The following is a 15,556-nucleotide window of genomic DNA, read 5'->3' as shown; positions in this document are numbered from 1 at the left end:
TAAACTTCTTTTATGCAAAAAAAAATATTCTAAATTTTTTTTAAAAAGATTTCATGACCCGATTGACCTAACCCGATTGACCTAACCCAACTTAACCTGTTTACGACTAGGTTTGGTTGGGTTGGGTTTAATGATAATGTAGGGAAAGTCAATTAGACCCCTATTTAATACAAGTCTAATAAGTTAAATTGTTTAATAGTAAAAAAAGGTACTCGTCTATTCCAAGAATACTTTAGGCAGTGACCAATATTGTATTTGTCTAGAAGGACAAAGTAGAAAGGATTTTCCATCATCGGCGTGTGAATCCTAGCAGGAGGTGTTTCAAATTGACATTTAATTGTTTGTCCGACAATGTTGCACTGAGCTTAATTTATCAATGTCAATAACTATTTTCTTCACAAAATCTTACATTTGTTCATGTGCACCCGATACAGTGAAACTCTAACTTATAAAAATTCTCCTTTAATTAACTATTCTTTTCAATTTACACTCTACAATTTAACAGTAGACTCACAGGAGATGAATTCTACATTAGAATCTAATTCAATCCACTCTTGTATAAACAAATCAATATGTTCGAACACATAATCGTTGATTCCCTGTCATGGAAAAATATATTATCACCTACGCAATTCAACTTTCAAATGTTCTACTGATGAATGCAACCAAATCAGGAATCACAAATCAAAACGAGATCAACAAAACTTGAAACCAAAACACGTCCAAATTAAATGTGTAAACTTGCAACAAAGGATCTTCAATTCAATGATCTCCGACGGTGAGAAACGGATCTTCAATTCATAGATCCTTCTGCTATAAAAAAATTACAAATCCTTATTTCTCTTTTCTTTCATTCTCTCCCACCACCGCAACAACCATCATTCTCACATTCTCTCACCTTTGTTGTCAACAAGGAAGACGAAAAGGGCCATAGACAAGAAAGATAAAGAGGGAGAAAATTATGTTTTTTCATGTGAGAGTCGATGGTGGCATAGATTTGGAGCACGAAGGTAGCGTCGTCGACGCGCTGGGCAATGAGGTGAATAGGAACACAGGTTGAGGTTTAAGGGAGTTGGACAAAAGTGAGATATGAGAGTCAAAGTTAAAATGGTCTACTCAACATATAATTTATAAACAATTCATTGTATAATCAAACTAATATTCTCATTGCCCCTCACAAATCTCAACCATCCAATTACTTAAAGTAAGATCCAATGGTTATAAAAGAGGGTAAAAATGAAAGTTCCAATTTAGAAAATAGTGATGCTTGGGTGAACCACCTATTTAGGAATTCACAGTAGAATTTGTCATCTTTAATTCAAATATTTCATCTTTTTATCTTAATTACTTTCATACATTTTTTATACTTGTGAATCAAATGCACTCTTAACGACTCATGCATAATATCATTAATTTGGTTATATATATATATATATATATATAATCTTTTGATGGAATTCGAAATATTTTTTTTTTATTCATTATTGGTACATAATCAAAGTATTCAAGTATGTTACAGTCCTATTTATGTTGTGGCACCACAACTCCGAATATGAGGATTCTGTATCATCAATTAAGGCTTGAGGATTACATGAAATTCTGACTTACGTAAAATCCTAGCAAGTCGAACAACAATATGAATAAAAATAACTCGGCGTAGCTAGCCGTCAGTGTCTCCATGCATTTGAAGCTGGAAAAAAATGAAATAAAAAAAAGACAGATCAGACGTTATGGATAAAATTAATCATCATTCATGCACGGTGACACAAAGCTACCAAAATCAAAATCAAAACAAAAATTAGAAAACAAAGAAGCTGAAAAGTATGACAACAAGCAGAAAGAGGAGTAAATAGTTTATTTTGTTCATAGAAGATAGCGTCGCTAAGATTTGTTTATAGTTTATTTTGTTCATTAAAAAATTACACTCAAGACTTCTGATTGTGCACTTCTATCAAATTAGTTCCCATCTCACGAATCTCAAGAAATGATTTAATGACTTATACATATTAAATCACATTATTCAGAAATTAAAATTAAATGTTTTAGTTATTATAAATACGAGACTTCATTAATCATTTGATTGTGATATATTAAAAAATTCATTAATTTTGATTTTCATAAAGTTTTTAATTTTTAAGAATATCTCTATCACCACATAAGTACGTAACAATGGCATATGCCATACATTTGACCATATCATATGTTGATAATCATTTTCAGGTGGCATATATGTAGTGTAATAACTAATTAATCTATATTAAATCATTATTAAGTTGTGAAACTATTTTTTTTTTAATTCATAACACCAAAATCAACACACATAAAAAATTAAAACTAAAACCACATAAATTATAATTCCAAAAACTTGCTAGAAACATATTTTATTTTAAAAAATAATTTTATACTTATATTTTTAAGGAATTATTTTGACTAGTAACAAAAAGTACAAGAGTATATATGAGTGGTATACCTTGTCTTGAGATGGTCCAATCCTTATCCTTCCCAACAGCCCAAAAGAAATAGCCCTTCAAGCCCGTAAACCTTGCAAACTGAACCTTTTTCTTTATGGATGGCCCATCATCGTACCCAATCCAAGTTGTACCCGCATAAGAGTAGAAAGCCACAGCTACATCATCATACACCACAGTGGCACCATTCTCTTTGTTAAACACCAAAATTTCATCATAGTCCATAGTACCATCTGTATCCGTGGCTTTCCCAACTGCTTCTGCCTCAACCCCATTAACGTTCGGGTCTCGGAGCGCCCATGCCCGACCATATAACGGTAAACCCATAACCAACTTTTGGGTGGGCACACCCGATTCGATCCAAGATCCGATCCCATATTGGGTACTTATGTTGGACTTTGGATCATATAATGCTGCATTAAAGCCTGTAAAATTGTCCCAAGTCCCATGGTAATCAAAGCACATAGGACTTGCCCAATCCAAGTAGTTCCGAATGGCTTGGGCTGGATATGATCTTGGTCCATCACCGATGAGTTTGATGGTGGAAGCATAGTAAACTGCGGCTGTCAAAAGCAATCGCGGTTTTCTACTTATTTTTGCTTCCACCACCAAAGCTTGGTGCCACTCTTGAAACAAAACACCAAGGTTCGACATATCGTGTTCATCATCTGGGAACTCCCAATCTAAATCGAGACCATTGAACCCGTATTGGCGCGCCACGTGGATGGTGGAGTTTATGAACACTTGTCGTGTGTGTTTGTTGCTAGCCATGAGGGAGAATGCGGTTGAGTTGCTACCACCTCCTCCAATTGACAAGAGAGTTTTCACCGGCGGGTAACGGTAGCGGAGTCCATTGATGAATTTTGGTATCCATTTTTCATCAAATTCGGTGACACTAAGGTGAAAAAGTTGAGGGTCTTGTTGGATAAAGGCATAGTAGATATGAGTGAAGTATTTTGTGTCAATGGAAGAGGGTGAAAGGTCATCACCCGCAGGCCAATACGCAGCTCTAACACTTCCAATGTTTGGTGCATATTTCCAATTAGAAGACTCAACACTAGCTTGAGAATGGAGACTCATGAATAGAACCAAAAGGAGTGTGATGCTAAGTCTTTGGAGGGCCATGTTTATCATAAGAAGTGGTTTATTGAACGTGTATTTATATTTAAGCTTGTGGGCTTTATGGACATAATGGTATTGTATGGTGGGTATTTATATTTTCGGTGGCGTTGGAATGTTGCGTTCAAACTCTTATGAGGAGTAGATTTGTTGAAGTTTAATTGAATCTTACGCCTAGGTATATTTAATATGGGGAATAAATCAAGCACAAGGAAACAAAATTGGACAAGGTAACCAATATAATAAAGGTCAACCCGTCTAGAATCATATAGGTGTGCACCCCACGAGGTTTGTTTCGATAATGTCAATCTTGTTCAAGTCGTTGGCTATTGCATTCGAGGAATTAAGTGTGTATGTACCAGAAATTGCTTCCTCCTGTGTGTGAAAGGGGCCCTGCTCATGACATATAATTGACAAAATTTACATATAAAATTATATTTTATTGGTATTAATTACTTTTCAGTGTAGTCATCATGCCAACTGTAAACTTTAGTCATGAGAATCAAATTAATTATTGTCAAGATTAAAATATAAAATAATAATTTTTACTGAAAAATATTATATATAATTACTTATTGATATTTTGTAACCAAATACATATTCTTCGCATAAATATATTCGCCATTTTCCACTCTAAGAAACGTCAAACCCACTTACTCATTCATTGGACAGTAATTGGTTCGCAAGAATACATGGGTTTTTTTATGGTGTAAGCTTCAGTTAGTGCATTTGTTGAGTGGCCACTGATGTTGCAGTCCGGAGACAGATTCATAGTGTCTAAAATATACTAAATAAATTTTGTTTTTCTTGAGTGGAATTCGTCAAACGAAAACAGTGACGCTACTGTAGTACGGTACCCAAATTAAAGAAAGCAATAATATCTCCAACAAACTGACCCTACTCTGTTATCAAAATAATTAAGTACAATAAAATAAATAAATGGAAGAGAGACAAACACATAGACATGACAATGAGAAAAAAACAATGAAGAATGGTAACTAAAAAAAGAAACATAAAGACAAGCTATGAAGAAAAAATTAGAAACCTAATACACATATGTTCGAAATTTAAACTAGATGGAGACACTTTACTAATTGATTATTCATGAATCCACGGAATTATTTATGGCGCTCAAGAAATATTCATATTTATGAGTGGAAGTTATTTGGACTTGGTTGGGGACATATATATGGATTTAAGCCAAAACGTTCTATGCTGCATTTCAGGCATTTTGTCATGAGTGGATTTCCTGGTTCTCTTGTATTTATCTTTTATAAGTGCTCCTTTTTTATTGGTAAGTACAAGTTTGTGCTGATGAGTACAGAAGCTTAAATTTAAACAATAGCCCATATATTGTGGGGCATAGTGGATATTAATTAGAATAATAAGGCATAAGCAGAAGTGGTCAATATGGAAAGATGTTTTTCACTTAAGACTTGTAGAGATTGGTCTTTGGAAAGTTGGAGTCACTTCACTCCACCCATTAGGCTGAATATTACTCATCTTTAATAAATCTCCAAAAGCACGCACACACACATTATTCACATGTATATACTACTGACATATACTTTCAATTTTTATACTAAAAATATTTCTCTATTCTTGCTGTTATATATGAGATTTATTTTCAGCATTTACCTCTTCTATGCACACTTTCAATATAATCTCTATTTATATCACATCATTTTATTTTCTTTCTTTTCATAGGAACTTGATTGAGAGACATTTCACAAGTTTAATGAAACAAACAAAAATATAACATTAATCCATAACAATTCGAAATCTAATAAGAAAAAGGAATTATTGAAGAATTGGTTAACCTATGATGTTCACAAAGGAAGAAGAAGAGAGGATGAAGGGTGATCGGAAGATGACCACCAAGAATGATCAGAAGCACGGGAGAGGAAGGCACAAGAGAGAGGAAGGAACAACAAGTTGAGGAAGAAGAGAGAGAAATTTTGAGGGTTTAGAAAATGAGGAGGACATGTTTTATCATTTTGAAATTTTTTGAGGACATAATTGTCCAAGCATTATTTAGGGAATAGATTCCCAAAAAGGCAATTTCAAAAGCTAAAAATTTAAACTTCAAGAAAAGATCTGTAGCTTTCACTTTTCCAAAAGCTAAAAAAAATTAATAACCAAACATTCTTAAAAAATAAAAAAGATCTTTTTCTAGTAGATAAGATGCTAAAAGATCTTTTGGATGCAATCCAAATGGGCTATATCTCACCCATAAAATTTAAATTATAGTAAATTATTACATATTTAATACTATAATATAAATTTATCTCATTTTTTAATATGGATAATAATATTTTAGATTTAATTAAATAATATTTTATTAGATAAATTCTCTTTTTATGATTATTTTTTATTTTTTAAAAATTAATTTAAAATATTTTAAAGTGTGTGTCTACAATTTTAAACAAAAAATATAAAATTAATATTACATATTTAATACTATAATATAAATTTACTGTTTTTCTGAAGCTTTAACTTGTTAATTTACTCTTATTTTATTTGGACACACAAGTTATGAAAAATTGTTTTTGAAAAAACTGTTTTAAAGGATCCTTTGGATGATCTCTGCAACTAAACAGATTTATGTGAAATTATATTTTCTTTGTTAGACGATCTTTTGGTCATTTTTTTTCAAGAGTATTGTGAAATTTGCATAAGAAAAGGCTAAATATGTGTAAAAACGTTTTAAGTTTATATTAAACACACTATCCAATCCCTTTTAGTGTGTTCCGTTTATTTCAAAAGTGACATAAATAAATTGCCCCAAATTCATATATCTAAAATATAGTGACAATAATTTTAATAATACAGTAAATATTTTCATCCAAATTCACCAAACTTATTCAGTAATTTCATCATAGATTAAACTAAAATAATAATTCAATCTCTTGTTTGAAGTAAAACATCAATTAATAGCACAAATATAAATTTAGTTAAACCTAAACAACATTAACTCGATCTTTCACTATTTTAATTTTCAAGATGAACATTATTTATACAATTTATAAACAAATATCCTTAAAATGTTTTATCTCAAGAATACATGTAAAACAAACATAGCATATTCTATGGCTGACCTTATTATCAATAACAAGTCACCGAAAAGCAACCAATAAGTTAGAGAACATAATTGTTTTTTAAGCTCTTTTTTATTTTTTTTCTTTAATTCAAATTTACATAATCTTTTTTTAATCCCTCATGACTAACTTTTGACCGTTTGAATGTACAATTTATAACGATTTTTTTTTTATCACAAGAGATACTAAAAAACATTTTGCAAATTTAAGCACTAAAAAAATACAATTAAGTTGATAAAAAAAAGTCAAACTCCAACATTAAGGGACTAATTAAAAACATATTTTAGCCTTTTAATTTAAAGATTTTTTGTGAAAAAAATATATGATCTAACTTCTTAAAAAGATCCAACACTATCTAGTTGTAATATTTTTTGGAAAGCTCATTTTCTTTTCTTATCAATTAATTATGATGAATCAGGAGGGCTAAAAGCGAAAAAAATGCTACTCTTACTTATTTTATTGCAAATTTAAGATATTGGACGTGGATTAAGGTTAACATGCACTAGTTTTGATATTTGAACGTTAATATGCAAACATAAAAAATAAATAACATAGCATTCAAATGTAAACTTTTCCTGGCTTAAGCAGCCCATTGACCAACCATGTGCTTAGAACTAACCACCCTTAGTTTTTAACTAATTAATCTTATAAATTATTGTTATGTTCCTCGCCTCGTTTGTTATTTATGTATTTATTATGATATTGTTATGATTTACTGAGTTGTTTGCCATTTTGATAATTGGACTGATCAATCTAATAGTTTTGCGAAACATTAAAGTTGATATGGATCATTTAGTGGTGGGCATAGGGAGGAAATGTGTGATTACTTATAGTGTTTGCCTGAATGCTACTAGATACGGTTAAGGGTACAAGGGAGGAAAGGCTTCCCCACTAAAATCCTTTGGATGAGGAGAATGCATGTGCTCAGACACTTTCTTCGCAAGTATAGGGAATCTAAGAAGATTGACAAATATGTCTAAAAGTTGGTATAGATAGCACTATTTAGGAGTGTTCATCGTTTTGGTTATTTAAATAATCATAATTAATAAATAACTGAATTATAAGTGGTTATAATAACTATAACCATAACTAGTTTTGCATCGTTATAATTTGGCATAACTGGCTATTGATTTTAAAAATCGGTTATATAATCATTTATGAATATAACTAGTTATATAACTAATTATATCTAAAATCAGTTATATAACCTGTTATTAAAATTAAAATAATTAGTAGTATTATGTTTTTGACAAGTTCTGGTTTTATGCTCTATGATTATATGAATCATCATAAATTAAAAAGTTGAAATTATTGGAGTGTTATTGCTGAGAAAACTGGAAATTAAAAACTTCTTAAAGATAGATCAAAGTTAATTACAGGTAGAAGATGATGTTTCCTTTGCCACTTAGTTCATTAGTAAGGTTAGAATGAGTGATATTATGAATGGAGAAAGCAGAAAGCTTGTTAAGACATTAAGACCAAGACATGTGCAGTAGTACTGACCTGTTGTAGCATGTTCCAGACATGGTGATGGGAGCTGCCGGATGGCAATCCAAAATGGTCTTCCACATAAGGCCATCAGGTGCTTTCAGGCCTGTCGATTTCTGCAAGTTCTGCTTCCAAACAAACCATCCATCCATCCAATTTTTCTACTGTTACAAGTTTCATTTTAGTGTTCATTCCTTAAGTGGTCAAATACTATATGGATTTTGTTATTTTATCATGTCTTCATTGTGTGGATTATTTTATTTTATTTTATTTTTCAGGTTATGTCGTATCTGTTGATTCCTATATGAACTTGCATGTATATATCTCAATATTTAGGTGTTTTGCCTTATAATGATTATTGTTTGGGGCTTGGCTTAAGTCGCGCCTTATAATATTATTTTTTAATATCTATGAATATCTCTGTAGCTGGCCAACACTAATTAAAGAGTACATTGAGGGACAATTTACTGAAAATTAATTTAGGAGAGATTTTAATAAGGTAACTTGGATATTGACTACTCTATATGTTAGTAGCTTTTGTGTTTTGTGAAACATTAACTCTGGGCCGGTCCAAACATTTTAAAGAGGGTCCCTATTTGTATACAAATTTTAATATGTAAACATATAACCCAAAAAAAAAAAACACAAATAATTTCATTTAAAATTACAAGTATTTTAAAAAGATGTCTCATAATTTGTCTTCAATCAACTCCTACACCATCCTTCATCATTGATACCTTTGACGTCTCGCCTATCAACTACAAGACAAAATACACACAAATCATTGTAAAAAATTGATTTATTTGAGCATTTCGAGATGCAAAATCATTAATAATAACATTAATATTAATATTTTTCAACATATCATTTTCAATAGATAGCATTGTCAAACTAGTCATTTTTTCTTGTGACATTGATTACCTCAAGTATATTTTTATTAATTTTAATTTTAATTTAGAAAAACTTACTTCAATTGATGTTACAGTCACATACAAAGTTAAAGAATTTCAATGGCTGACAATAAGTTATCAAGCAAAGTCAATTCAATTCGAAGAAAAAATCTTTTGAATCAATATCTCTGATAAACTGCATTTAGAAAAGGTTGAGTGGGCACAAGCACAATGTTCCCTCAATTTATTATCATCATCATCTAAAAACTTTAACTTATTTGAATTAAATAAAAATCCAAAAATACTTTCAAATGTTTTTAATTGCTCAAATATATTCTTTAAAGAAGTAAATGTCATGTCTATAACAACTAAAAAATAATTAACTCTAAATGACTTGGCAACTGATTGAATTTCTTCATCCTGATTATTCTTATCAAATTGATTTTTCCTAATAACAAGATATTTTGTTGAAAGAATTGGCTCTACATCTATCTCAAGTGCAACACTTTTAGTAACATCCATACTAGATGTGAAACCTTCATTTCTATATTTTTCAAAAAACAACAAAATACTTTATATTTGCTTTTTGATATTGTAAATGCACATAGACTTAGATTGCAATTTCTTGCTCACCATATTAATAGAAAATAAGATGTCATACCAAATAATCATACCAAACAAAAACTTAAAACTCTCAATTACATTAACTGAATTCCCCGCTTCACTCTTTAACTTGACATCATCACAGATTTAAACAATTCCAACAAAGCAAATCTTAATTGAGGACCTTGAAATCTAATAGCTTTATCACTCTTAATTCGACTCTCCCAACGAGTATTAGACAAATATTTTACAGTTAACCCAAGAACATTATCAAACAAAAATTTTCATCTTTTTGGAGAACTAAAAAATAATGAGTATATGCATTGAACAACTCCAAAAAAAGAAACAACTTTAACACAAGAATGAGCCATATCACTAAGAGTAAGATTAAAATTATGACAAGCACAAGGCATATATAATGCTCTAGGATTTATTTCAAAAAAACTTTTTTAAACTCCTTGGTGTTTTCCTTTCATATTACAACCATGATCATAATTCTAACCCCTTACATCATCAACATTTTAAGATCAAGAGACTTCAACATATTTTGCAATTCATTAAAAAACCCTAATCCAGATTTGTCATCCACTTTTAAATATTCTAAAAAGTACTCTTCAATTTTTATTTTATTATTTGACTTATTTTCACATCGTATTATCAAAGTCATTTGTTCTTGATGATTCACATCAGGGGTACAATCAAGAATTACAAAAAAAATGTTTTGCTTCTTTAATGATTTTTATGATAGAACTTCTAACACTAGGCCAAAAAAGATATCGACTCATTTTGAATTTTATGCCCAATATAATAATAATGAATTTGACTATTACGAATGCGTCTAATACGATCTTGCATTATCAAATTAAATTTGGCAATCATTTCAATTAATCCTAAAAAATTACCATTATTATCTTTATATAATTTTTTATTTGATTCTCAAAAAGTCAAATTATGTTTAACAAGACATTTTATAATTATATAAATTCCAAATAAAATTTGTCTACAACGCTCTTTCTCTTTCATAACTTCTTGTTGCAAGTTTTATCAATTGTTTGATTCGTATCCAATCTTTCTCTCAATTCATTCCAAATATTCATATGCTCAAAACTATTCTCATATTGTTTAAGTCTCTCACTAATATGTCTCCAATCTATAAAGCCCTCATTCGCAAGCAAACTTTTGTTATTTTCATATTTGAACAACTTATAACAAAAACAATATATTTTGTCAACATATTTTTGAGTAAACCAACCATTTTCTATAACTAGTCTCATAGTTGCTCAACTTTTTTATAATAATAAGCATAAGAAGATGCCTAGAAGTGTTATCCTTAGGAAAAACAACATGTGCTTATCTTATAGGCCATTTTTTCAACTAAAGTGTCTTTTCCTTTGTTATCGGTTATCCCATTTTCTAGGATCATAAATATCTAAAGGAGAAATGAATTCTTCTTCATCAGTGCCAAAATTTTCATTATTTGATGCATTTGGCAAATCATTAGACTCAATTAAATCATTAACTCTCACTTAAATCATTAACTCATTCTCACCTCACTCACAGGATTTTTATTATTCAAATTTTCATTTAATTGATCTAAATTTTCATGAGAACCTATATTTTTAAAAACAAATTTATCAATGGCCCCTCTTTGTAATTTTATTAAATCTTCCTCTAGTTTTGGTTTTTGTCTTTCTTCACTTCCACATAAATGCTTTTTAGACAGGATCTTATAAAAGATAAATCAACTAGTTAACTAACAAAAAAAAAAAATTGCACTTGGAGGTAAAAGTTAGTTGAATATTTGCTCATACGTTTACCAATTCCAAAAGCTAATGTGTAACACCGTAAACATGACAAAAATAATTTGACAAAAAATTAGTCATAAAAATTAATCATATAATGTGGAAGAAATTATAAAAAAAATTAAAAGAACAAAATTTTGAAAAACCATTTTCATAAGAAAAAATATTTATTGGCTTGCACCCAATTCTTAATTATTCTCATAAAATATAAGCAGGCTTCCTTCTTTTCACAAACAAAAAGTACTATTAATATTAGAATTTAGTACAGGATGTGACAAATAAGATGACCGATAGTGATACACGAATTTATAAATATTACCCCACCTAAAAGAGCTTCCCAACAACAAAAACCACATTAGCAACAATAAAAGAACAAAACACATCGTAACACTATTTATTATGTTAGAATTAATGTTTTATGTGAGAAATATGTAACTTATGTAAGGATTAATAAATAAATAATTAATAATTAAGGACTAAATTATAATTGGGATTAATAAGAGAAATTTATAGAGTTAACGTGATGGGAGTAGTGGTTATAAAAGGGATTAATACTCACTAACGTAAAATAAGATCCTCTTTCTGACAGAAAAGTGTTCTCTCTCACTCACAGTTATGAATGGAGAGAGAGGCAGAAAGAAGAAAGGTCTAAGGAAGTGAAAATCTTATTTCTCTCCTTTTTCAAGGAAATCAAAGTGCACCGGAGAGAACTGTCTATGGAGAAAGGTACAAGTCTTCCTATGGAGAAAGGTACACATCATTATCTATTGTTTATTGATTGTTTGTGAGAATCATAGGTTTCAAGATCCTGTTGTTTCCTATAATTGATAGTCTAGAAAACCTCTTAAGATTTTACATGTGATATCAGAGCAACTGTTATGAAATTTATGATTTTTCAAGAATGATTTAATATGTATGAATCCTAATTATGAAATGTAGAGATAATTTAATTTCTTCCAATTATGCATCAACCCTAATTATGAAATTTAGAGGTTTTTTTTCCATTGCAAGTATGAAATCTTATATTGAAAAGGATATAAATTAAGTTGTTTTTCAAATCACAAGTATGAATGCATAAAATTATATTATTCTGATCGTGTTCAATAAAAAAAAAAAACTTGTAATATTTATATATAGTAAATACTTTGAATTATATATATTAAATTTGAAGAAAGATTTCAAATTTATATTTTGTGCAATCTGATTTGATTGGATGATAATGGTGGCTGGTATTGGTAATTTATTTTGTAATGTGAGAAAGTCAATTCTTCTTCTGCCCCTATATGCTCGGTGCATGAATTGTTTTAAAAAGCATCTACAGGTTCCTTTTAATTCAAACTTTTGAAAAGCTGCGCCACACGAGTACGTTGGTTGTAGAGAAGTAAGGAAATTTTGGAAATTTCTATTTGCAACCTTTGTTTGTTATTTTCAATCCCAGTAGCCCTTTTTTTTCCGAATGTTATTGTTGAATGTTATTGAAGGATTGAAAGTTTATATCTTAGAATTAAATTAATGTGAATGTTTTGAAATTATTGGTAGCAATAAATATGTATATGTTACATATTCCTTTGAATGTGTTTGAATGCAAAACACAAATAAATGCAAATATTATTTTATGGCCTGGAATAAAATTAATAGAATGACTATGAATTGTTAATAGCAATAAGTATGTGCAGATCATATATATTTGGTTGGAATTAAATGTATGTTGAATTTGTTAGTCACCAAAGTGGCCAAATTTGTAAGGTTATTTAATTCCAAATTAATGATTATTTCAATTATACTTGGTTGGAATTAAATGTATGTTGAATTTGTTAGTCACCAAAGTGGTCAAATTTGTAAGGTTATTTAATTTCAAATTAATGATTATTTTAATTATATTTGGTTGGAGTTAAATGTATGTTGAATTTTTTAGTCACCAAAGTGGCCAAATTTGTAAGGTTATTTAATTTCAAATTAATGATTATTTCAATTACTCATAGAATAATGGATGTTAAATTATATGATTATTGGTTTATGGGTAATTGAAATTCATTGTTATAAGGCATTTATGGATCACCCAAAGCTGGATTAGTTGTTCTTATAATTAATGAATATAATTGTAGGCGATTTGTGTGTATCATTAGTTTTATTTATATGCCCAAAGGAAATAGATACTACTAATTGGTGCATATTTAATTGCCAAATAATGTTAAGAATTTTTATTAGCATCACTATGTTTATATGTTGTGTGTTGGTGTATCACCCAAAGAAGAACATCAATATACATTGACCGTTATTTGAATGAATCATATGTATGACATGTATTTTATGTCTCAAAACACTTATGTGAATTTTATTATGTAATACTTGTTTTGAATTCATTGGATTCTTATGTATCATCTTTGCCAATTTTAATGGGCTTAACTTCTCTGATAGAAATGAGCAAGTCCAATTTTACCTCAGTGTTTTGGATCATGGTCTTGCTATGTTGGAAGAGAAGCTTGTTACTATTATTGATGCTAGTAGCAATGAAGAAAAACCCACTCCAAAGACTGGGAAAGATCGGATAGACTCAACCTAATGTAAATGAGAATGACTGTTGCAAACAATATTAAGATAACTCTCCCTAAAATCGAAAGTGTTAAAAAGTTTATGTGATTAGTGGGAGAGCGCTCTCAAACAGCTGATAAGTCTGTTGCTGGGATATTAATGAGTATATTGGCCACCATGAAGTTTGATGGTTCACGTATTATGTATGAACATGTCATTGAGATGACAAATATTGCAGCAAGACTTAAGGCCTTGGGAATATAATGGCCATGAATGAGAACTTTCTTGTTCAGTTTATTTTAAACTCATTATTGTCTGAGTTTGGCCCGTTCTAAATGAGCTATAATACCATGAAAGATAAATGGAATGTGCATGAATTGCACAGTATGTTAGTTCAGGAAAAAATGAGGCTTAAGAATCAAGGAAGTCACTCAGTCCATTATGTAAGCCACCAAGGGAATCAAGGAGCTGGAAAGAAATTTATGAAGAAGCATGATAAAGGCAGAGGGTAATTAAAGATCAATACTCTTTACAAATCCAGAGGAAGGTATCAAAGGGAAATAATTGTCAATTTTGTAGGAAATCAGGACATTTCTAGAAGGATTACCTAAAGTGCAAGTCTTGGTTTGAAAAGAAAAGTGAGCTTAATGCTCATGTATGTTTTGAATCAAACTTAACTGAAGTTTCCCATGATACATGATGGATTAATTCTGGATGTATGACTCATGTTTCTAATGCTATGTAGAGATTACTTACAATCCAAACCATAAGCCCAAATGAGAAGTTTGTCTTCATGGGGAATAAAGTGAAAGCTCCAGTATAAGTAGTTAAGACTTATTATTTAAAACTTGACACTGGACATCATTTAGATTTACTGGAAACTCTTTACGTACCTAGTTTATCTAGGAATTTAGTTTCATTATCTAAACTTGATGTTACTGGATACTCTTTTAATTTTGGTAATGGCTATTTCAGTTTAATTAAGCATAATCATGTCATTGGTACTAACGTTCTTTGTGTTGAGTGCTTAAACTGCCATATGGATTCATTCCATCACTAGCTATTCCAAGCCTAAGATTTCTTGCCTCTTTACCGAAATCCAGATACAAATGATCAATCTTCTTCCACTAGGTGAAATCAGCTGGATGACGAAGCACTCCATCACAGTTTCTCCCATTTGCATGTCATATAAGGTCTTTTGCGTCGTCTCCATTAGCAAATAGACGCTTAAACCTTGGAATGATGGGAAGATACTACAACACCTTCACTGGGGGGCCCTTCTTTGAGTTTTCGTCACTACTACAGTCGTCATCATCCTTCACTTTGTACTGTGATACCCCACACCTAGGGCATTTCTTGCAATTCATGTCTGTACAGTATGCAATCATTTGGGCAAGCATGAATCTTCTGATACTCCATACCCATTGGACACAGTATCTTTTTTGGCCTGATAGTAACTTTTAGGCAACGTGTTTTCCTCTGGAAGCATATCGTGCACTACTTGAAGTAGTGAACTAAAGCTTTTGTCACTCCACCCATATCTAGTCTTCACATTA

At 30.4% G+C, this 15,556-nt stretch overlaps 1 protein-coding gene across 1 annotated transcript; it reads right to left on the bottom strand.

Annotated features, from left to right (window-relative positions):
- Positions 1-1,452: 1,452 nt before the first annotated feature.
- LOC100787511 (class V chitinase CHIT5) lies at positions 1,453-3,947 on the bottom strand. The gene is made up of 2 exons (XM_003550158.5): positions 2,471-3,947; positions 1,453-1,690 (listed from the first exon to the last, which is right to left on the bottom strand). Exons 1-2 carry the CDS (start codon positions 3,600-3,602, stop codon positions 1,668-1,670), a joined length of 1,155 nt encoding a protein of 384 aa, XP_003550206.2. The 5' UTR covers positions 3,603-3,947; the 3' UTR covers positions 1,453-1,667.
- Between the last annotated feature and the right edge of the window lie 11,609 nt (positions 3,948-15,556).

The sequence above is a fragment of the Glycine max genome, chromosome 17 (genome assembly GCF_000004515.6).
Source record: "Glycine max cultivar Williams 82 chromosome 17, Glycine_max_v4.0, whole genome shotgun sequence".
Lineage (NCBI taxonomy): Eukaryota > Viridiplantae > Streptophyta > Magnoliopsida > Fabales > Fabaceae > Glycine > Glycine max.
Note: the sequence above shows the minus strand (reverse complement) of the source record. Positions and strands in the feature narration are given on the sequence as shown.